Source organism: Oculina patagonica, chromosome 2 (genome assembly GCF_052425735.1).
Source record: "Oculina patagonica isolate OP01 chromosome 2, crgOcupat, whole genome shotgun sequence".
Classification (NCBI taxonomy): domain Eukaryota; kingdom Metazoa; phylum Cnidaria; class Anthozoa; order Scleractinia; family Oculinidae; genus Oculina; species Oculina patagonica.
The window spans coordinates 29,565,076-29,586,777 of NC_135759.1; the positions used below are offsets into that span (position 1 = coordinate 29,565,076).

Genomic DNA, 21,702 nt, shown 5'->3' on the forward strand with positions numbered 1-21,702 from the left:
GACATAATGGCTGGCTGACCTGTGGTGGATTTCTTATTGATGAACAATGGGTGTTGACTGCTACTCATTGTGTTTATCCTTGTGATAATCATCGTGAATATGTTGTAAGGTTAGGTTTGTAATTTTATTTCACTAAACTTTAGACAGGAGTAAAAAAAATGAGTACATCTATGTAGTACATAGATATTTGTTTTTGCACTTGGATTTTTCCTTTTTATTTGATAAGAATTTAAGATTTTAAAGAAGAGCCAGAGTAAGCTTGATTGTTTGATTTTTGAGATGCCTTTTTATGACTTTTTAAGCCGAAGCTTAACAAACAAAGCGACTCGCTAAGCTCAAAATTATTTATTTAGATTATTTTAAGGTATTTTAATATTTGTATTCTTGTCGTCTTATATATGCTTTTAATTATATCTTTTACAATCATGTATTTCATTCGCACAAATTAATGTTTTTTAGCCATTTTTAGCCTTTTATTCTTATTGTCTATTGTTTGTATGCACATAATTATTTTTAATTAGTGCTTTTACTATATTTACACATGTAATTTTATTAGTAGTAAAGTAGTAATGTACTTCACTCTGGGGCAATGATCGTATGATTTTTCTTAGCCAATCAAAAACTTCACATTTTGCTACATAATTGTGAAATATTTTGTGAAACGTTATTCATTTTTTGAAATATTTTTGTGAAGATGCCTTATTCCACCAAGCAACTCGATCAACGCTACAAAGACGTTTGTAGCAACATAGAAGATACAAGAGAGTATACTTTAAAGTTCTAATTTAAAGAGTGTTGTATCCATGTATCTTGACACTTTCTTCAAGGATCTACACAAGCAAGACCTTAAACAATGCGAGAAAAAGTTGGAGGCGATTAAAGAAGTTCTTCATAGAAAAATTGAGTCAAGGTCATCAGGCAGTCGCACGATTTCATTGACCAATCATATTACGACAAGTAAAGAAGTTTTATAAATTATTCAAGTAAATTTTACTTTAAATTTTGAATTTTACTCCCAAAGTTTATTCTGATATTTTTGTGCTACCCTAAAGCAATATGCCCAAGTCTATTTCAACCCTGCAAGGACAAATAGCAAATTGCGAAAGAAGTATGAAGGAATCCCTTGCTATTTGTATCGATGAATTCAACAATTCAGAATATACTTTCAGTTTTAATTTACACAACTTCACAGCTACATTGCCTTCAATCAACCTGGAGGAAGCTCAAACATCGCTTACTAAAGCCATGAGTATGCTGACTGAATGTGGAAAGATGCTTACTATTATAAGAAAGAAAAGGGCATATCAGCAAGAAATTAAAGAGGTTTTGATAGCTCGCAATCGAAAATAATCTATCAAACATTTAACCATGGAGGCTCATTTCAACGAGAAAATAATACCATTCGCCACCACTTCAATAGCAAATACGGATGCCGATAAAATCACTGTTGATCCCAATCAGATCCCAACAGCTGAGGATATTGATGAGCATATTGATGTGAATGCCGATGAAATGCCTGAAGCTATCAAGCAGGATACCAATGAAGAAGAACTTGACTGATATAAATTTTTCTTATATAATAGTATATAAAATGCATTGTAATGCTGTTATACATCAAGATTTGATTAAATTTGATCAATATTCCTGTACAAATTGTGGTGATTTTTTAATTACTCAAGACAAAACAATCGATTCGTGTTGTAATCAACCAAATATAGTCAAGGAAAGCTATTCTCAAATTTGTTCTTATTGCGGGACTCAGAATTATGCATATGTTAGCGAGTATTTTGATTTTTAAGAGAACAGACACAAGATATGCCGTAAAAGCATCTATCATCATAAATACCACATTGAGAATGTTTAAAACGATTTATGTATTAAAAATGGAGTTGAATTGTCTCAAAATCAGCGCGATAAGATTTACAAAGTGTTTCACGAGATCGGTACAATTCTCCCATATATAAATAAAAGAAGAAAGAGGGTGATCTCAACAAGATATATTTTAAGACAGCTGTTTAAAATGCTCGGTATCCCATACAATTTCATCTGTGTTACTAAATTTAAAAAAAAACGTGAGCTTTTAATGATCAGTATTGGGCTGAGATTTTAGCATTAAAATCGGCCCAGATTGCACGGATTATTCGGTAAATTTATCATCATACTTGAGCAGATACCGATCGATTATTGGGCCGGTATCGCATATGAAGTCGTCAGTAGTTTTCATCATTAAAAAGATATTGGATAGTTCATATTCCCCTGTTCTTAACATGAATTTTATTGTAAATTAAGCAAGTGCTGATAGCTTTGATAAGCAAAAATTCCATTTTGAATTTTCAAATCGAGATTCTGATGCTGAAGCCAGCCTTGTATCAATAAAGCTCCCGTGCTGATTGCAATCAGGCTGATACCAACTGTTGAAATGGACGATACTATGCCCCCCGAAGCGAATAAAATAGCCAGCCAATTGCCTATTAATTTCAGCCTTCTAAAGCTTTTTGTAGCTTGTTTATAACACCAACACTTCTTATGGTATACTCTGTAGTATTCTTTCAATTCTTGAATTTGCGCTTGATTTAACTTGTCACTAATATGGTTCCATTCGAATATATTTTTGCGTTGTTTCGGCATATATAAATATTTGTTCCAATATTTTTTCCAGCCGGCGGGCAAGTAGTGATGTACTACATCTCTGAGGCAAATTGCCCCAGAGTGTAGTACATTTACTACTTTTATTCTAACACCAAACTTGAGAATGACTGTTGAACAGTCGAAACGTCATTCTTTACTGGCAGGTCGCGCTTGGATATAATGGCTCGCTGACCTGTGGTGGATCTCTTATTCATGAACAATGGGTGTTGACTGCTACTCATTGTGTCTTCGTGAATATGTTTGAAGGGTAATAGGTAATGTTTGAAGTGAATATTAGTGTAACTTTGCTGTTATACATAATTATTTTCCCTTTCCACTAATAAGTTTATTTAACCCTTCATTATATTTTCATTTTTTGTTGCAAAAAAGGTTTTTTTTTGGTTGCAGAAGAAATTAACTTTTACCTTCTTAATATTTCCTTAATTAATTAATTAATTAATTAATCTATTTTAGTCATTCCTTTTTAGTTTCTCATATTTTTAAACTACATTTATTTGTTTTCCTTCTCTTTGTTTTTCTTGGTACTATGTTAATGTATTATTGTTGTATGTTATAAAAAAGGCCTTGTTGTGAAACTCTTTTTACTCACCCTTTTACAGTGAAGGGTGTGAATGAAAGAACCATGGAAGAACCATTGGAAACCAGAGGTTTTCTGACAGTTTTGGACAGGAAGATCACTTTCAAAATTAATATATTCAGCTGAGATGTAAGATCTTTAGAAAGAGCAAGAAGTTGTAGTGTACATTGCTCACATTGTGCGATTTTTGACAAATTATGCAGTTTTATACAATACTACGCGCATTGTGATTGGTTGATGCCTGACACCAATAAGAGTACAGACACACAGATGATGTCACTGCGTGGTGTGACTTGGACGCGTGTTTAGAGATCATAGTCCAAATCAGCATTTGGCAAAGTTTTTCAAAACTCGCGGGCCACAACAAAACACAAAAGTTCAGTTTGATGATCAATCTGCAACGAGAAACAATTTGCCAAGTATTGTATACCTTTCAAAATATTTAACTGGACTAAACAAGCTTGAAGTAGACAGTGAATAATTCGAGAAATCGAATGTGTCAGAGTTTGTCCATTGTTGAACAGTTGGACTACGCCACACACAAGAAATCCATGAATGGCAGTTGAACCTAACAGTAAGTTTAAAGATTGCAGATTTGAACAACTTTCCAAATGGAATAAAGGCTATTTCATTATTCTGTTTATTTAATCGGTTTAACAGTGCTTCGTGCTTCGTAAAATGAAAACAACTTAAGCACAATGGTAGCGGCATTGCTTACACTGAATTGTACTAAAGTCTTGTGTTAATTGTATAAAACAAATAGATTCTGTTTTGCCATGGGTCTGTTTTCTTAACATTGTAATTCATTTGTGTTGATGACTGTAGGACTAAGAACCATTTGTGTGGAAGAGTGTTTGGAAGTAAAAATACCATAATTTCACACCTTTTTGCTGCCACAATCACCATTCATTTACTGCAGCTGTGTGCTATTTGTTATTCAAGAAGTATCTCATTTGCATTTGTAACATACATCATTGTATATAAACACTAGTTCATCTGAATAAATATTGAACAGGTCAATGCTTTGTTTGCCTCTTTGTTTTGCAGGCAAATGAAAGAACATTATCTGTTGTTGTGGATTTCCAACCTGTTTCCAATTGATATTTGGTGAGAGTAAGGCCTAGTAAGTAAGATTATGAGGAAGATGATCCAGTGCCACATACACCTTGGCTGGATGTTCTAGTCTGCAATTGTAATTGCTCGAATTTCCCACTAGCTGGAAAAGTAATTGTGGACAGATCCAGTGGCACTGATACCACAGAGCAGTTATCCTATCAGTCCAGTACTCACTTGAGTGATGAAAGCAAATCAGAGGGGAGTGATGAGGGGCTAGATGAAGACCTAGATGGGGAAACTGCAGTCAGCAATGAAAGTGCACAGTTTACCGAGTACTTCACATTAAAAGGAAGCAGCAACAACGAGGATGCCAGAAAACTTTACGAAAATGTAAAAGAATCTGACCCACCCAATATGCATTGCACGCTTGCATCAGTCAAATCGCCATTATTGGGACACCCGATCAGCTAGTTCGAACAACTGAGATTTGCTATTGGTTTCCATTGAGCGTTTTACACGAAAGACCGTTCTCTTTTTTTCGGAAATATTACTATTTGATCATTTATCTTTCTTTAGAAGTTTTTATTTTTTAATAGTCGCTGTTTTTCTAAGCGTTATTGGGTTTGTTTTGAACGGTCGATCTTCGCGATCGTAATGTCGGCGAATCGTCCAAGAAAGGGACGTCCCCGTCGTCCAGAAGGCATAAAGAGGTTAAAATTAAGGGAATCGACCTACACTCTTTGGAACAAGTGTAAGGAGCCTCTTGGTGTTTATGGTTTGACCAACAGCGAGTTTGCTGAGATGCTTCTGCATCAAAATTTCTCAGGCCAAGGAGATCTCAGAGACATTACGGAAACGCGCCCATTGAAAAAAAAGCGTCGCACGGGAAAATGCAAATAAGCTTAAAATTAAACACAGAGCATGCGTAACGTACTGTCAATCAAGTAATCTCCTGTGTAGGTCGATTTCTCAACCATTGTTTTTGCTAAGACGGCGGAAATAATAGACGGTAATTTGTGGTTAGTCCCGGGAGGCAAACGTAATTGTCAGTCGCCACTACTAGACAATTTAGCGATTAGAAATTTGTTGTTTACACCTTTGCTCGGTGAAATTTTCACTCTGTCGATTGCCGTTTCTCTAAACAGTTGTTATCTTTCTTGTGAAAATGATTTCTAATCGGTTTAAATAAGGTTTCCCGATAAAATGAAAGTAAATAACACATGCAGCAAATTAAAGCGACAAATTGTTTACAACGCGTGCCGAAGCGGCGAGAGCCACGAAATATTCGGTTGTCTTCTTTCCAAAGTGTTTCGCTTTAAACTTAACAATAATTCTCGTCGAAATTTTCGCTACAACAAAGATATTTTCATGGCTTTTGGCGAGCAAACCTCAAACAAAACTTGGAATGTGCGTTCACGATATTCACGCGTAATCGGCCGCTAAAATATAAACAACTTTATGCAAAACTCGTGTTAAAATTTGACCTGCGTATCGCGTGGCAAATTTCATTCGGTTTAGAACCGCTTTCTCTTGTTGACATAAAAAAACTGCCTTCTTCACAGAAATCCGAGCTTTAAACAACAAGGTTGACTTGGAAAGTTGCTGAAAACAGACTGGATTTCCAAAATTCGCACAATGTGTACGCCGCTTCGAGTTTTGGTCGTGAAATATTACTTACGAGGTTTTGCATAAACTGTTCGATAAAAAGAGCTTGCCGACACTTCCAAACAATCGGCATTGTCCTCAAAAGGACTCAGGGGCATAGCGTTCAACTCCCTTTTGGGAATTTGTCACTTCAGGATCTAAAGAAACCGAAACTGTCGGCAGCTTTTGCAGTCTCGTTTCCAAGGCTTGGTGCCCGCAAAACGTCATGGGTACCCCACTTTTCCCGGGCGACAAGTTTCAATGGGCGCCGATCCGTAATGTCACGATCGATCTGGCGTAACTACAACATCGAGTCATGGTAAGATTCATAAATACTTTTCTTATCGATGTTCGAAATTCGCTTTGGTTTTGAATTTCAGCTAGTTACATTACCTGTGTGAATCTAAAGTGGTAAATAGCTGGGTAAAACATTTCAGCTTTTGAATATGATGTGTGACAAATGACTGAAGTTAGTTGCTCTATGACTTGTTTTTCGTAGGAAGAAGGCAATTGTTCTTACAGAACACGATGGAGGGGCTAGAAGACACGATCTATCTGTTTCACCTTTACCATTAGCTGATGCTGCAGACATATCATCGTGTAGCAAGAGAGTTCTTGTTTTGAACTATGAAAATAACCCCTAACAATAAAATATCTGTGATTCTTTGTCGCATATGATAATCGGTGTATTAAAAGTAAAAGTGATTTTTCTTTTCACGTTCAGCATTGAAGTGGACATAACTGGAACTTCTAATCTGAAACCTGGAGAAGAAACTGGTACAGTGGAAAACAAAACTCTGATAGAGCAACTTGCCAGCTGGAATCCATGCTTTTTATCTTTGGAGGGAAATCCTCACTCTCAAGTTGTTAACGAAGACGAGTAAGGAGAGTTTTACTACAATAACTATTCAATCATTGGTAATGATTTGTTGTTGAAAATTGAAATATGTTAGCCTAACTGTTAGCCTTTCTTGCTTTCCATTCACATGCCCTTTTTGATTTAAATTTTTTAATCCCTCTTCTTGTTATGGCAAGCCTTTCCATGTTCATGTATAATAATTTTTTTTTCTTTAAGCAAAAAGATATTCAAAATTTTGTAAATGACATTCTTTTATGCAACGCAAAAACAAGGCCACGTGATAAAAAGCTGTGCAGAGCAGTGTATGTTATCAAAGATTATAAATAAAAAATACAAAAAAGCTGACCATCTTTATTGTTTAAACTCTATTTTTCAATTTGTTGGATTTTTTTTAAATTATATTTGGTGGCCCTGGTTGAATATGAACATTAAAAGTACAGTAGCACGTTAGTACTCAAATCTCATCACTCACATGCAGTTAACGCAATACAGTGGGTTAACCTCCGAGAACCTTTGTTATTTTTCTTTGCTCTGAAGCTATTGTTTTCCCACTTTATATTGTTTTGAGGTGCTTTGTTGTCTTGGAGGTGAGTTTCGCAGGTTTTATACTGAGGATGAGCCTTTACAATTCAACAAAAATCGAACAGGTCGCATTGAGTACACTCTACAAGGCACATGACTGTTATAACGTAGAAAATCATTGAGGTATACATAAACGTGATAAACAAAAGCTCACCATCACTTTCTGCCTGCAGGTGCCGATCCCGACTCTTTCATCAAAGGCCCCACGATGAAACACTTGAAATCGATTCGTCCTGCCCAAACAACAAGAACGAGTACCGAAACCTGTAAAAAAGAATTAAAAAAAAGATTAATAGTGGATTCCTTCTAAAGATTTATCAGATGTTTTGGCGGGCGGGCGTCAAGAAGTGCAAGAAGAAATTGATCAACACGGTTGACTATTTAAAAAAACACGATTCGAATTCGCTACATTTTATGGATAAGGTTTTAGGTCATTAGCCACCAGAAAACGTTTCAAAACCACCAAAAGTCTAAACGTATGCATGCGAAGAGAAGGGAATTGATTAAACTTTATAGCATTACCTTGGAAGAACGATAAAAACCCTTTTTGTATAAAATGGGCGCCAACTTCGACGACTGTTGTCTGTTGAGTACACCTGGCAAGGATTGAATGGTTAATCGAATGATCCTCAGGAACTAGTTCCAGTTCCCCACAGTTGGGGAAAGCACTGTCCACAGAAGTTGTGGGCTCAAAATGCGAAAATTTCTGTTTCCCTTTGTTTATAAGAGGTCTTACTATTATCTTAGTAATATTCCTTGTGATAGCCATAGGTGTATTCTACCTTTTTTCCTTACAGAAGATTTAGTCGTGGTCGACGTCATTTGATTAAAGCCTACATACTAAATTTATCCTTGGCAATCCTTGGACCTTGGTGCCCAGCTCCCCAATGTTTGACTCACGTCGCTCTGACTAGGGTCCAGACTACAAACGGCCTTGTTATACAACATGGCGGCCAGCGAAATCTCGGAAGAACAATTCTACAAGGATTTTAAACGTGTTGTTAACTATTTGGAAGCCCAAAAACAACTAATGGATGCTCATATGGTGGACTTTTTCACCTCGAATCACTGGGAAACTCTCCTGCCGCGACAAATTAGGGAAGATCTCGAATCACTTTCGGAGCAGCAACTCTCATGGTTACCTACGGCTTGTGTAAATGAATCCGTAGATTTCGACAATTTCGGCGAAAATTTAAAACATTTTCTCACTGAAGCTACACGAGCTCAGCTTAAAAGCTTTGCTTGGGTAAAAGAGCAAAAGGAGTTCGCAAGTGAGGGCAAAGTGGATTTTATTTCACACAATATGACCCCCAAAAAATCGTACGAAGTGGATGTCATGTCAGATGTGATAAACAGATTGGTAGAGCGTTTTCAAGTCAGTAAGGTAAATGTTTTTGTTTCTGGATAAAAGTAAATCGTAACTTTTTTAACACAATGTTGAGATAAGGATAAACTTCAAACTGATATGGTTTAACTTTTAAATGTATGTTGTGATTGAATTTAACCCTTGGTGTAATCTGTTAATTTTTTTTAATTAAAAGTAAATCGTTTATTGACAGTGTATCCACACAGCTATTTTACTTTGTTTTATATTTGGGTTGTATAGGAGCGCATACACTAGAACAAAGGAAAATATCAAATTGTACCAAGGGTAAAATTGAACACAACATAAACAGGTATATCTGTTGCAGGTTTAATTGGTTTTTTAATTTGGTTAAATCCGTTTCAGTAGCCTTCATGTAGTTGCGTTTAATCTGTTCCAACCTGAAGATATGATAACAATCCATTGGACTACCTGTTAATGTGTTCAAGTTATTCTATGTAATTTTGTAAATAAAGTGTTTTTATCAGGTTGTAGCAGACTTATGTAGTAATATTAATGAAAACCAATTTAAACTGCATCATTTCCACTACATCCAAAATGGTGATTCCTTCTTTTTCAGATTTTGGATCTTGGAAGTGGTAAAGGCTACCTCAGTCAGTATTTAGCAATGCAATATGGATTAAATGTTGTTGGTGTTGATTCATCAGACAGTAATACACAAAATGCAGCAAAAAGAAACGAAAGGCTTCTGAAAGTATGGCAAGGACTGGTGAAAAAGTCTCAAAAAGGAAAGCTCAATTCTTCAAGTGATTTTGCCGTAGGGAGTGTTGCCACTGAACATCTTGATTCACAAACACAGGAAAGAACATTAGTTGCAGAAAATAGAAATTATAATTCAGAATCATTATCAAATTGCTGTACTTGTTGTATTGGTGTTTCTCATGTTTGTAATCCTGATGACAACAGAACAGATGCCAGTGTTCAGAATCAAGCTCACAATGATGAACAAAAAGGCTCGCTTGTGTGCGATCTTATGCAGAATGTAGTTGAAGCTGAAAACAAGCCTCGTGCTGTTTCAGAAGTCAAAGATATGGAAATGCGCTATTCCAAAAATAAGCCTGCAGTAGATTTTCAATCCTCATCACCCTCGTCTAAATGTCAACAGTGTGACAGTGCAGTAGATTGTAAGGGGTCCGTTTATAGAAACACAACATCCACTACATGTAATTGTTACCTTAGCAAGAAGCCATATTTGGGACATGCTGCAAATGCAATGATTCCAAAGTCACAACAGTCCCAAACTAGGAACCCAACTTCATTTGTCCCAGTTACTGGTTTTGTTGATCAGTCATTTATAGCTAATGGAGAGCTTACAAGACTTTTTGATGAGCTTGGAACTTCTAATGGAGTTTCCACTGGATGTACAAACTGTAATGCGATGTTCCTTGTTGGTTTACATACATGTGGTGACTTAGCTCCAATGGCCCTACGGATATTTGTTAATGAACCCACTGTGAAGGTGATTTGTATTGTTGGCTGTTGTTATCACCTGGTTTCACAAGAATTTGGAAGTGAGTACAATGTAATGAATAGTTTTTCTTATAATCATAATTATACAACTTTGCTTTTGAACTGAAATTTACTACATGTGGTTCAAGACTGCACAGCATTTTAGCACCACAATTTGCCACCTCACTTTACCTTTCATTAGAGCAGTTTTCACTTGAGTGTCGAAAGTTAATTGTGTTTGCTTTGGTTTTGCATTGCTACGCTTAGTGATTGGCTTAAAAATCTCGCGCCACTTTCTTAGCCAATCAGAACTAAAACCAAAACCAATCGTGACTCGCCCGCGCACATTTTCCCGCGCTTCGTGCCGGCTACATGTATTTGCTTTGAGTTTTGATTGGTTCACTGGTTTGTCTGTGTCCTTTGTGATTGGCCAGAGTAATTACTTTGGTTTTGGTTTTACGACACTCAATTGAAAACTGCTCCAACACACTATGAGAAAAGATCTTATCTACACTGTATGTTGTGGTTCCAATTTTATCTTCGGTTCAAATTTTTTCAAACCAGTTTGATTTTTATTCCTCTGTGATTCATAGTGATATTGAGTTTGAAACAAAGAAAAATAAAATTAAAACTGAAACCAAAGATAAATTTAAACCACAACATCTACAAGACATTTTCTTCAAAAAGTTTAATACTTGAGATTGTAGATGTACATGTATGTCATGTCCATGGATTGCAAATGGCAGATTTTTTTTCCTGTTTCTTTACTTAAAAGTTCATTGTTGGTTTTGTTATTCATAATTATGTAAAAACCACATCATCTGGAATAACTTATTATAATGTGATTGGCAGAAGTGAACAATTATTGTACATCATAAGTATTCTAGTTTTTATTTTTATATTGTAAATAGGAGGTCCACAGGTTTGTTTGCATTGTAGAGCTATTAAGTGTTACCCTCGGTGAAAACAGATAACTCGATAATTTACTGTACTAACTAATGCAACCATTAGTTTGCATGTCACTGAAAGATCCAGTCAGACAATTTGCATACCCCGGTACATGTAAAAAGTGAAATAAGTGTTAATTTACAGTTTATAATGGAAGATATTTCAATACTTTTTGTAGGATCTGATGATGCATGTACTGCAGATGATCCAGGATTTCCCATGAGCCAATTCTTAAAGCCTTTCAGACTTCACATAAGCAGGAATGCCACAATGGTTGCACAGCAGGTATTAACAAAATACATTTATTTGTACTATTCATTGGAGGAACAAAATTAAACACTCAGTCTAAATAAAATGATGAGTGGCTTAATATAACTTACATTGCAGTCAATGATCAGTACTGGTAATACTGTAAATGCCCGGGGTGTCTATTAAATTTATAGGGGTCCTAGGACGGGGTCCTAGTTTGCTTGTGGATTAAAATAGAAAACAGAGTTTGTGAGTCAGAGACTAATCTATTCTGCACTAATGCAAAGCGTGAAGTTCGATATCAATGTCTTCTTCCTCATCGGGGTCAATGATGTGTTGGCATTGTTGGCCTCGTCAATAATCCAGTTGACCAAGAAAGAAAATAAATTGCGTGATTTTACTCACTCTATGGAGCGTTGCCTTGGTTTTTGAGGCAATTCTTGGACGGGGCGTTTATTAGACATGAGGCGTTCATTTGAGAGTGGACATTTATTAAATCATTTACCATACGTGCCTCATGGGTAAGCATGCACTTATTGCTTAAGTACAACTTTATACTGTTAGTACTAAACTTAAGGTCGCGGGGGATATATACAGCATGAATAAATTCATGAAGCGAAATTTTGCTTGACCTGCATCTTTTAAAACGCTTATTCCTCGGCTGTTATGAATGCGACTAAGCTCAAATTTTACAGAGACATAAAGAAATGATAAAAGATTATGTATGTCATCTTTTATTTGGTAGATTGTACCTACGGCGATGTTATAACCACGATACTGCCAACTTGGGAAGAACATGATTTCGTGGCAGAGTTTGTAGAACGAGTAGGAGACAGCACACTGTGATCTTGTCAAAAACTAATCAGTCAATATCTCTAGAGTGTCATAACAGAAGCGGATTTTTTAATTTAAAGTTTTCCAGCAAGTTATGGCGGTTTAAATGCGCAAATTTTAATTGAATGCCTTCTACCTCTTTCTAAAAGCGCTCTTTTAAAATTCCGCCTCTGTTGTGACACACTACAGTATTCCTAGTTTACCTCTCTGCAGTGGCAGCTCATGAAGTTCTATATCCGCGCTGAATTCTCTGCCACAAAATTGTCGGAAAAGTCCAAACTTTGAGATTTCCGAAGGTGTCCCGATCAAAAAACGGTTTCAAAATGGTAATTATGGTAATTATATTCCACGCTTTTATGATGAGAACAATGCGTTTTCAAAGAGACAAACAATTCCAGACGCAAACAAATCAAATCACGCCCGCGTGCTCATATTTTTTATGCAAATATCTCGTCGTAAAGTTCTCGATGTCAGTCGTTAAACTTCGTGCATACGCTTTAAATAAATGCATAATGATAAGCCTAAGGTGTCCCCCGCGACCTTAACTTAATATTTTTATATGCAGGCTGCTGACAGAATTGCTACAGAGTCAAAGGTAATAACCTTATTTCTTCATGATATATGGCAAATGAACACGAGTTTTTATAGTGTAAACATGCATTTGATTTAACATATTAATTATTACATTTCTCTAAAGAAAGACTAAAGAAATGTTCAGTAAACTATTTTAATTTATGGCCTGTTTCCCAAATTACATTTACATGTACCTTATTACATGAAATTTTCGCGACATTTTTTCACGATTTTGAAGTGCGTATATTTCGCGACACTTAAATTTCGCGATTTTGCGAAAATTTTGTATTTTGAATCACTTTAATTTCGCTTTTTTGAGTAAGACACAATTTACATTTCCTTTAAAAAGGACTTCATTAATGAAAAAATAAAGTCAAAATAAACAAAAAAGCAAGGGTGGGACTAAATCTCGGCAATAGCTACAACAGAGCAGTTAATGTCTACAAGTAGGTTATGCTTGTAAGTGCATGAGTCATTGTTCTTGTTTCAATTGACGACAACATACATTTAGATTTATAATTCCTTCTTTCAGTGGCACTAAACTTATTTGTCTTAATTATTGACATAATGTGAGTCACTCAATTTTCGCGTCATGTAATGTTCGCGACACTTATTGTTCGCGTCACTTTAATTTCGCGATTTTTTTCGAATCGTGAAATTCGCGAAATTAACGTGTCGCAAAAATTTCATGTAATAAGGTAGTTATGTCAATTTTTTCAGAGTCCACCTCCTAGCGTGCTGTACAGAGCAATTCTACAGGTAAATTTAATCATTAATTTTAATAAAAGATCACAAGACAATACATAAATTTGGTTGTAAATCAAAATATCCAGTGGAGCAATATGCTAGGATTTCTTGGGCTTCTAGAACAGTTTTTTTATTTACTCCCTTGTTTAGTTGAAATGATGAGCATCTTACATGTACTCTGATGTAACTCAGCTTCTTTTTGGCAATGTTGATAATTAAAAATACTTTATTTTGTAAAGTCAACTTTTCATATATAATAAACTAATTTTAAGAATCTTTTTTACTAGGTTATTTTGAAAGAAAAGTTCGGCTTAAATGGCAGGTTTGTAAATTTTCCTGTTTTTAGAACTTTGATGATGAAAATTTTATGCAATAAGTGAGTTACACACTTGTAATTCATGAAGCAGATCAAACTGTTAAAGGTGGCTCACTTTACAGTGTACATACCTAGAATAGAGTAAGTACCGAAACTGGTCACTAATACTATGTGAACACTATCTAGAACTTCATGCAACACCCACACGGAACATATGACAGCTCTTTGTTTTGTACAATTAATAGTTGGCTTTTAGTGAGTGTGGTTGAGGTTTCGGGTCTTGCTTACTTAATCCCCTTCGTCCCCTGTAGGACATATGGCAACAACAATATCTCTGCATTTAGCCCTATTCTTGGATCTATCAGGAAGAAACTCCAACCAGCTCAGAACAGGACTGAAACGATTGCAAAATAGTTTGTCTGTTTGTCTGTGTCGCAATCACTGGGTCACACTGTTTCCTAACATTGCCTCTACGCACCTCACTTAACTGTTGTACTGTGTATATACATGTAAGCTAAATACCATTTATACTTAAATAAAGTCTTTCATTCATTCATTCATTTACCTCGTAATTTCTTTTTCTTTTTTTAATTCTCAGAAGAATGCATGTTGGTAAAGCTGGATCAAAATGTAAGGATTTTAAGGAGTATGTCCACAAATGTCTCGACAAGCTGGGCTTGAAAGACCAAATAAGTGAGGTTTGTATTAATATCATTTTAGTGTCCTATACCAGTCCATAAGGGAGCAACTTTTACACATAATTCCCCATTATCTATATGCAAGTAGGTGTTGCTTCACTAACATCTCAACTACTGTAGGCATTCGATGCCATAAAGAGATTTTTTATCATGTCATAACTTCTTGAAACTTGTAATTCTAGGCTCTCGGACAGTGAATGGAGGATAAAAGGAAAGGCTCAGAATCGGATATATACACGTCCGCGCCGTGTATATATCCGATTCTGAGCCTTTCCTTTTATCCTCCATTCACTGTCCGAGAGCCTAGAATTACAAGTTTCAAGAAGTTATGAGTTACACGAACCAGAAATGGCACTTCAGTCAAAATGAACATTGTCCATTGGGAGTGTGCCACCCCTAGAAGCTCGCGTGCTTGGAAACCTGTTATAGGAAAATGGCCCGGGGGTACTCCTTATAATGGCCTATACGGGGAGGCTCCACCCGAAAGGGGTACCTTTTTCAAGCTTCGGGAATATAAAAAGGTAAGGGTTTCACAAGATTAGGTATACGAAAGGGTAGGGAAATCTGTCATTAAGATACCGGTATTTATAAAGGCCTTTAAATTAAATATTTTGAACCATGAGACGCAACTTTTGGCTGTATCGTCTTAATTTGTTAAGCCCTACATAAAAATGACAAGAAAACATCCTGTTATAAGTAAATGAAAGGGGTACATTTTTCCAATAAAAGGTATACGAAAGGGGTGCCTTTTCTGTCAAAATGGTTTATAAAAGGGTATTGGGGTTGGACCTCGGGGCGGAGCCTCCCCGTATAATTTTTTTTTTGAGTTTCCCCCCGGAGGGGAAATGGTCATCATTTTTCCTGAATTCGCACCTGATACGCTTAACAACTATTATAAAGTAAGCCTATGTAACTTATTTTAATTTGTAGTTGTCCGATGAAGAAGTGGAATCATACCTGAAGAGATATAAAACTCAAGAAAGACAGCTACACACCTTTCATCAAGTGAGACCATGCTATTTTGTTCTCGGAATCGATAGTTATATGAATATAAGCTATAATTCCATTCTCTGATCGCGTTAACAAGGCATTTCACGGAGCCTTTGGGGGCGTTTTCCTCTTTTTTAATTCCCCGAAACCCTCAGTGTTCGGGGTCGAATTGAAGTCTCAAGTCAGGTGCACGACTGCAAGTCCACAAGTCCTTCTGTTTTCCTGGAGAGTTAAAGTAATACTAGCGCAGTCTAGCCTGCAGATCTAGAACAGGCGGTTCATTTTGCGGGTCGCGCGAAGCGACACGGAAAATAAACCGCCTGTTCTTTTTTCCCACCGTGAAAAGTCGGCAGTAGCGCCCGGGCTTCCTCAGGTTATCCCAAGAAAGAACCAAATGGCCATTTTTGCCGTCTGGTGACGTCAATACCCGAAAACCAGGAAGTGATTCTGATTGGTTGATTTTTAATAAATTTGCATTTCGGGAGCGCGCAACCATAGAGTGCGTTTGAAATTCAGGCTAGTCATTTACTCCATATGCAGGAGGATAATGCCCGCAGTTGATGTGCTCCCTACTTATCAAGGCTTCTTAGCCCAGTTACTAGGATCCGCCTAGGAAGGATCGCCAAAGTCATAGGATCAGTTGGAATCTCGTTGTATCCTTGAATTTTTCTGTTCAGGTATAGAAAGGAATTGCTTAAATAACATACATCGCGAACATTATTATTTCTTTTATTTCAAGTTTACTTTTCATTGTTACTGGCCATTGTAGAACTACTGATTTCTTTTTCTGTTAACAGTTGAGAGCGACTATTGCCCCGTGTATTGAAAGCGTGTTCCTGTTGGACAGGTTAAGCTACTTATATGAACAGGTATTCTTGAGTTCAAATTGCAGTTAAGTTTTCTTCAGGAGATACCTCCTGTAGGCAGACACCTCTCATAAGCCGACACATGGTCCCAGCCACATTCAAACACAACATAACCTACCGGTACACATCTTCCCATAACATGCACAACCTCTGATAAGCGGACAGGTCCTGAGCGAACTCTTTTTTAGGTTCAAATGTTCAAATTAAAAAAAAAAATCACCAATCTGAAGCTGATGCAGAGAAAAGTCCGCTCTAGGCAATCGATCAATAAGATTGAAAACGCTGAAAGCCGCAGAAAAGCCATTGCGTTAAAGGGCGCAAACGAATCCCAATATTTGTACCAGAACGACTCTAGTCGCTTTATTCAACATGATGGCTGGCGTTTGAGTAGAAGCAACTTGAACATGTGAGTAGTTGCATTCCTACTTGAAATACAGGTTCGATTATGAAATAGTTTTTCTTGTCAGAAAGATGGTCAAGGGCTGATTTTTACTGGCAATTTTGAGAAACTTTACCTTATTAAAGGATTAACGCACCCTCGCCAACTTTGTGTTCTTTTTTATGTTCAACAGGGCTACAAGTCTGCTTGTATCGTAAGGCTGTTTGATCCCGTGAAGTCCCCAAGATGTTACGCGATCATTGCTTCCAAGATCTAACTTGCAATTATTCCAATCCGTCCTGTTTCAGCAGTTATCGCCAATGACTGTCATACCTAGCAAATCTTCAGAAGCGATGTCCGAATATACGACTTTTTATAATAAGCCGATCACTTTGGGCGTTGATAGTTACGTCATGTCACTTAAGTGAAAATTCTCCGGCTCCGTGAGGCCCGCTTTTATAGCGAAAACCCGTCTCTGGTGGGAGGATTTTACCCAACGTGCCGAGCCATCTTGTCATACTTGACATTTCTGACCCTGTGCAACAAACAGCCTCTTCGTTTCTTTATACAACATCGACTACCATCATAATAAAAATTGCTTTTATTCAAACATTGCATTCAATTAGTATTAATTGAAATATTATTGTTTTAGATGAACGAGTGGTTGCTTAAAACGATATTGGACAATTTTTTTAAAGTAGCTTTCTGACAAACCATTGTAAGAAATCAAAAGAAAACCTATTTAAAATTCCATTGGCACTACTACAACGTAGTTCTCAGAACCTCCAAGAAGATAGAGATTCTATAGTCAATACATTTTATATATTTCACACCCACAGTCATTCTCCGATACAGTTAACTGTAACCTTATTTTACTATTAGTACCAAAACAAACTTTACTAAGGTGGTAGGTCATTAAAAAAAGATCAGAGTAACGTCTTGACTTCAAATCACGTTAAACATTTGGTAATACGAATGCTAACTTCAGGATAAATTTTTCAAAACCTAATCACGAAAGAAAATATTGAAAAAACTATAGGGCGAGCTGACTACAGTTTTGTTTAACGCATGGTAAATACTGTCACCTTGATTAAAAAATAATACATAATACCGTACTAGGTATACATGTTAATTGTCAGTCGCCTAACAGGGCGGTTGCTGAGGTATATATTAATATTTGCTTAGAGCGGTTTTCACTTGAGTGTCGAAAGTAAATTGCGTTTGCTTTGGTTTTGAATTACTACGCTCAGTGATTGGCTTTAAAATCTCGCGTTACTTTCTCAGCCAATCAGAACTAAAACCAAAACCAATCGTGACTCACTCGCGCACGTTTTCCCGCGCTTCGTGCCGGTAACATGTATTTGCTTCGAGTTTTGATTGGTTCACTGGATTGTCCGTGTCTTTTGTGATTGGCCGAAGTAATTACATTGGTTTTGGTTTTACGACACTCAATTGAAAACTGCTCTAACATCCAAGTTGGCTCTTCCCTATGAAAAACAAAGGGCTCATTTCTCTCTCTCTTGATTATCAACAAGAGACATAACATTTCCCCGATCGTATTGCTTTGTCAGTGGTGGTGAGCTCAAAGAAAAACTTGGAAATGTAGTTACCAGTGGGTTTTTATGGAAAGATTCAAACACCATTACATAAATATTTGCCCTGTGCCAGATAGGCCAGAGGTTTAAAAACGTGCTTATTTTAAATATAATATGAATGGTAATTTCATTATCAATCCCTCCTCTTATGCTCTCCAACAAGGGCACTCTTGTTTTATTTTGATTTGACTTGCTCAATGTGTTTTTTTATTATTATTTTACGCCTGCAAAAAAATCCTTTTCATAACACAGCAACATTTTAGGGTAAACAAGTTAATTATTATTTTGTGCACATTGTTATTACCCCACATTACCCGGGAGATAATTACACGTATTACCCTCGACATGAATCGTTTCCCTTGGACAGTCGAACAATCACGTCCAAAAAAAACAGTTTAGCACAATCACTAGCACCTCCACGACACACAGCCAGCACTCGAACCAGTCAAATGATCAGTCCCATTTTAACTCGTTGAGTCGCCATTTGAATTCTCCACATTACTGCCAGAGTCCATTGCAGCCAAAATCTTGGTGACCTGAGCTCGTTTGGCTGCAGTCATTTGTTGAGTGATGTGCACAATGGAGTCCATCGCTACTTCAGGATTTTCTTGCACAAGTCTGCAGTGGATGAAACAGAACCTCTTACCTTCCAAGAATTAATGTCATTTACTAAGTGCAGCATGTTTTCGTCTCTTGCAGATATTGACGCCTAAAGTGCAGATGATCCTAGCTTGCAATAAATAGAGCCAGTTTTCAATTGAGTGTCGTAAAACCAAAACCAAAGTAATTACTCTGGCCAATCACAAAGGACACGGACAATCCAGTGAACCAATCAAAACTCGAAGCAAATAGCATGGTTAGCCGGCACGAAGCGCGGGAAAACGTGCGCTAGCGAGTCACGATTGGTTTTAGTTTTAGTTCTGATTGGCTGAAATCGTGGCTCGAGATTTTTAAGCCAATCACTAAGCGTAGCAATGCAAAACCAAAGCAAAGCGCAGGATTAACTTTCGACACTCAAGTGAAAACCGCTCTAGCTGGAGTATAGATGCTTTGGTCACACCCTGCCAAAAACATCACTTTCTAAATAAACAACAAACATCCCATTTACACTGCAGCCCCATCAGCAGCCCTAACAAAATTACGTTTTAAATAAATCAAAGGCCATGTCCCGGTTCATTATCTTACCTCTAAAGACAACCTAAAGCTAAGAGATAAGCCAGAATTACTTTCATCACGGCAGAAATTAATCTATATAACAAACTCAGTCTCGTATACGCTACACGTTCGTTTGAACTGAACGTATCTTTTCGAAATGAAAACATACTAAGACATCTTACCAAGGATGTCTACACAGAATGCCATTCGGTCTTATCGTTCATGGTTTATGCTTTTCACAGGATCAGCATTTCTTCAATTAGGTTTATAGAGCAGTTTTCAATTGAGCTTCGTAAAACCAAAACCAAAGTAATTACTCTGGCCAATCACAAAGGACACAGACAATCCAGTGAACCAATCAAAACTCGAAGCAAATACATGTAGCCGGCACGAAGCGCGGGAAAACGTGTGCGAGCGAGTCACGATTGGTTTTGGTTTTAGTTCTGATTGGCTGAGAAAGTGGCGCGAGATTTTTAAGCCAATCACTAAGCGTAGCAATGCAAAACCAAAGTAAACGCAATTAACTTTCGACACTCAAGTGAAAACCGCTCTAGTTGCCTTGCAGACAACAGTGTTACAAAATACTCACGTCTTGATCTGTCTAAGAATCCAGTCTCTGCTGATCCACTTCACATTTTCGTCAATGACCGAGTGATCAGTTTGACTCAGCTCTTTCTCCAGCCACTCCACAACTGATTTGTTGTCGTTCCACAGGTAAGACTGAAACATCAAGAAGAGATATGTTTTAGTTCCAATAGTTAGAAAGATGAAGATGAATTTTTCAACAATGACACGAGCATGGGACAAAGAAAAATTCTGAGTCCCCGACGGGAATCGAACCCATGGCCTCCCAGATACCGGTTGGGCGCCCTAACCAACTGAGCTACGAAAGTCTCGTGGTGAGCTGGGCCATTTACTACGTTGATATGTGACACGCGTCCTGCATACTGCTAGGATCAGCAATGTCGAAATCATCAAGTGTGTTGTAAATAATAAAGATGTTGAATTCTAAGCTCGGTGATAAATAATGAAGATGAATTTTTCAACAATGACACGAGCATGGGACAAAGAAAATTCTGAGTCCCCGACGGGAAACGAACCCATGGCCTCCCAGATACCGGGGGTTGGGCATTGGGTTAGAAAGATGTTTGTAGGTCAGAGACACAAACTAATCGAAATTCTCCTTATGGGAGTCGAACCTATGCCCTACCACACACGGTCACACCAGTGGGACGCTCTACCATTGAGCTACAGAAGAATCCTGAAACTAAGTTGAAAGTGAAGCTTGGAAGAAATATGAGAATAAACTGAACTACGAGGGAAAAATCGTTTACCTTGGTGTTTCCATGTGCCTCCAGGAAAAGTCTTTCTATCATGGAGCACAACTGGCGACTTGAAATGTCACTAGAGAAAACAAAAGATATTAATATAAGTTTCTATCACTAACGGACTTGTGGTACAGTTTTGGTACTTACGGGTTAGCATTTCTGATCTTCTTCTTTGCATCTCTCGTCATCAAGATTCGCTTCAAACGCCAATAGAAGAACTGACGAGAATCCTTCCACTTGAGTACCTCCTGAAATCCATACGAACACCAGTTGGGTTTTACCGAATCTTGACATTATCGAAATTTTGTTTCGCCTTTATGTGTACTAACTATTTAAAGAAGGAGCTTTTAAGTTACTGAGGGACCCAACCAACTAGCATGCATATGACTTGCCCAAAATGCGGAGGGAAAGAGTTTTTTTTACAGAGTTATGTGCCAATAATGTTCCTAAAGTTAACAGGTGTTTCGAAAATGAAAAAGCCCTAAAGAATGCAAAGACTTTCGCGAGAAAGTAAAAACGGGGTTTCCATATCGGAAGACATGCTTGGTACTTAAGAACGCTCTATTGATTTTACATATTCCCAAACTAGATTGAACTACGTTTCTTGATGCTACAAAAAATGGGAAGGGATTAAAACTGCGAAACACAAATACTAACGGAAATGACTCCCTTCTCTTGCATACGTCCAGGAGTGTCATGGAGGTCTGCAAACTCCACAGAAACCTGTAAAAAAATACAGTTCAACGGAATTAATGTATGTAAGGATGTCTTTCATGCAACTAACCCAAAGCAATCATGAACTATAGCCACTGCAATGCATGGTT

General features: G+C 37.2%; 3 protein-coding genes across 5 annotated transcripts in view; 1 reads left to right on the plus strand and 2 right to left on the minus strand.

The window, feature by feature from the left end:
- Positions 1-7,610, minus strand: part of LOC144643998 (uncharacterized) — a 43,057-nt gene extending 35,447 nt beyond the window's left edge. Inside the window, exon 1 of the mRNA XM_078503393.1 lies at positions 7,522-7,610. The gene's annotated coding sequence lies outside the window, so the exon portion shown is untranslated. The remainder of the gene's footprint in view (positions 1-7,521) is intronic.
- A 699-nt stretch (positions 7,611-8,309) lies between these two features.
- LOC144644003 (putative methyltransferase-like protein 25) lies at positions 8,310-17,410 on the plus strand. Of its 2 annotated transcripts, XM_078503401.1 has the most exons (10): positions 8,310-8,751; positions 9,311-10,262; positions 11,327-11,433; positions 12,797-12,826; positions 13,525-13,563; positions 13,839-13,873; positions 14,466-14,565; positions 15,496-15,570; positions 16,353-16,424; positions 16,994-17,410. In XM_078503401.1, exons 1-10 carry the CDS (start codon positions 8,314-8,316, stop codon positions 17,075-17,077), a joined length of 1,932 nt encoding a protein of 643 aa, XP_078359527.1. In that variant the 5' UTR covers positions 8,310-8,313; the 3' UTR covers positions 17,078-17,410. The 2 variants fall into 2 exon arrangements, with proteins under 2 accessions (XP_078359527.1, XP_078359528.1); XM_078503402.1 differs by lacking the exons at positions 16,353-16,424; positions 16,994-17,410 and adding an exon at positions 16,096-16,345.
- Positions 17,384-21,702, minus strand: part of LOC144644000 (acetyl-CoA carboxylase-like) — a 45,131-nt gene continuing 40,812 nt past the window's right edge. For both annotated transcript variants that reach the window (XM_078503399.1, XM_078503398.1), the window contains exons 68-72: positions 21,536-21,601; positions 21,026-21,126; positions 20,885-20,954; positions 20,140-20,270; positions 17,384-19,013 (exon numbers count right to left, since the gene is read on the minus strand). In XM_078503399.1, the coding sequence (XP_078359525.1) occupies positions 18,860-19,013; positions 20,140-20,270; positions 20,885-20,954; positions 21,026-21,126; positions 21,536-21,601 (522 nt within the window). In that variant the 3' untranslated portion in view covers positions 17,384-18,859. The remainder of the gene's footprint in view (positions 19,014-20,139; positions 20,271-20,884; positions 20,955-21,025; positions 21,127-21,535; positions 21,602-21,702) is intronic.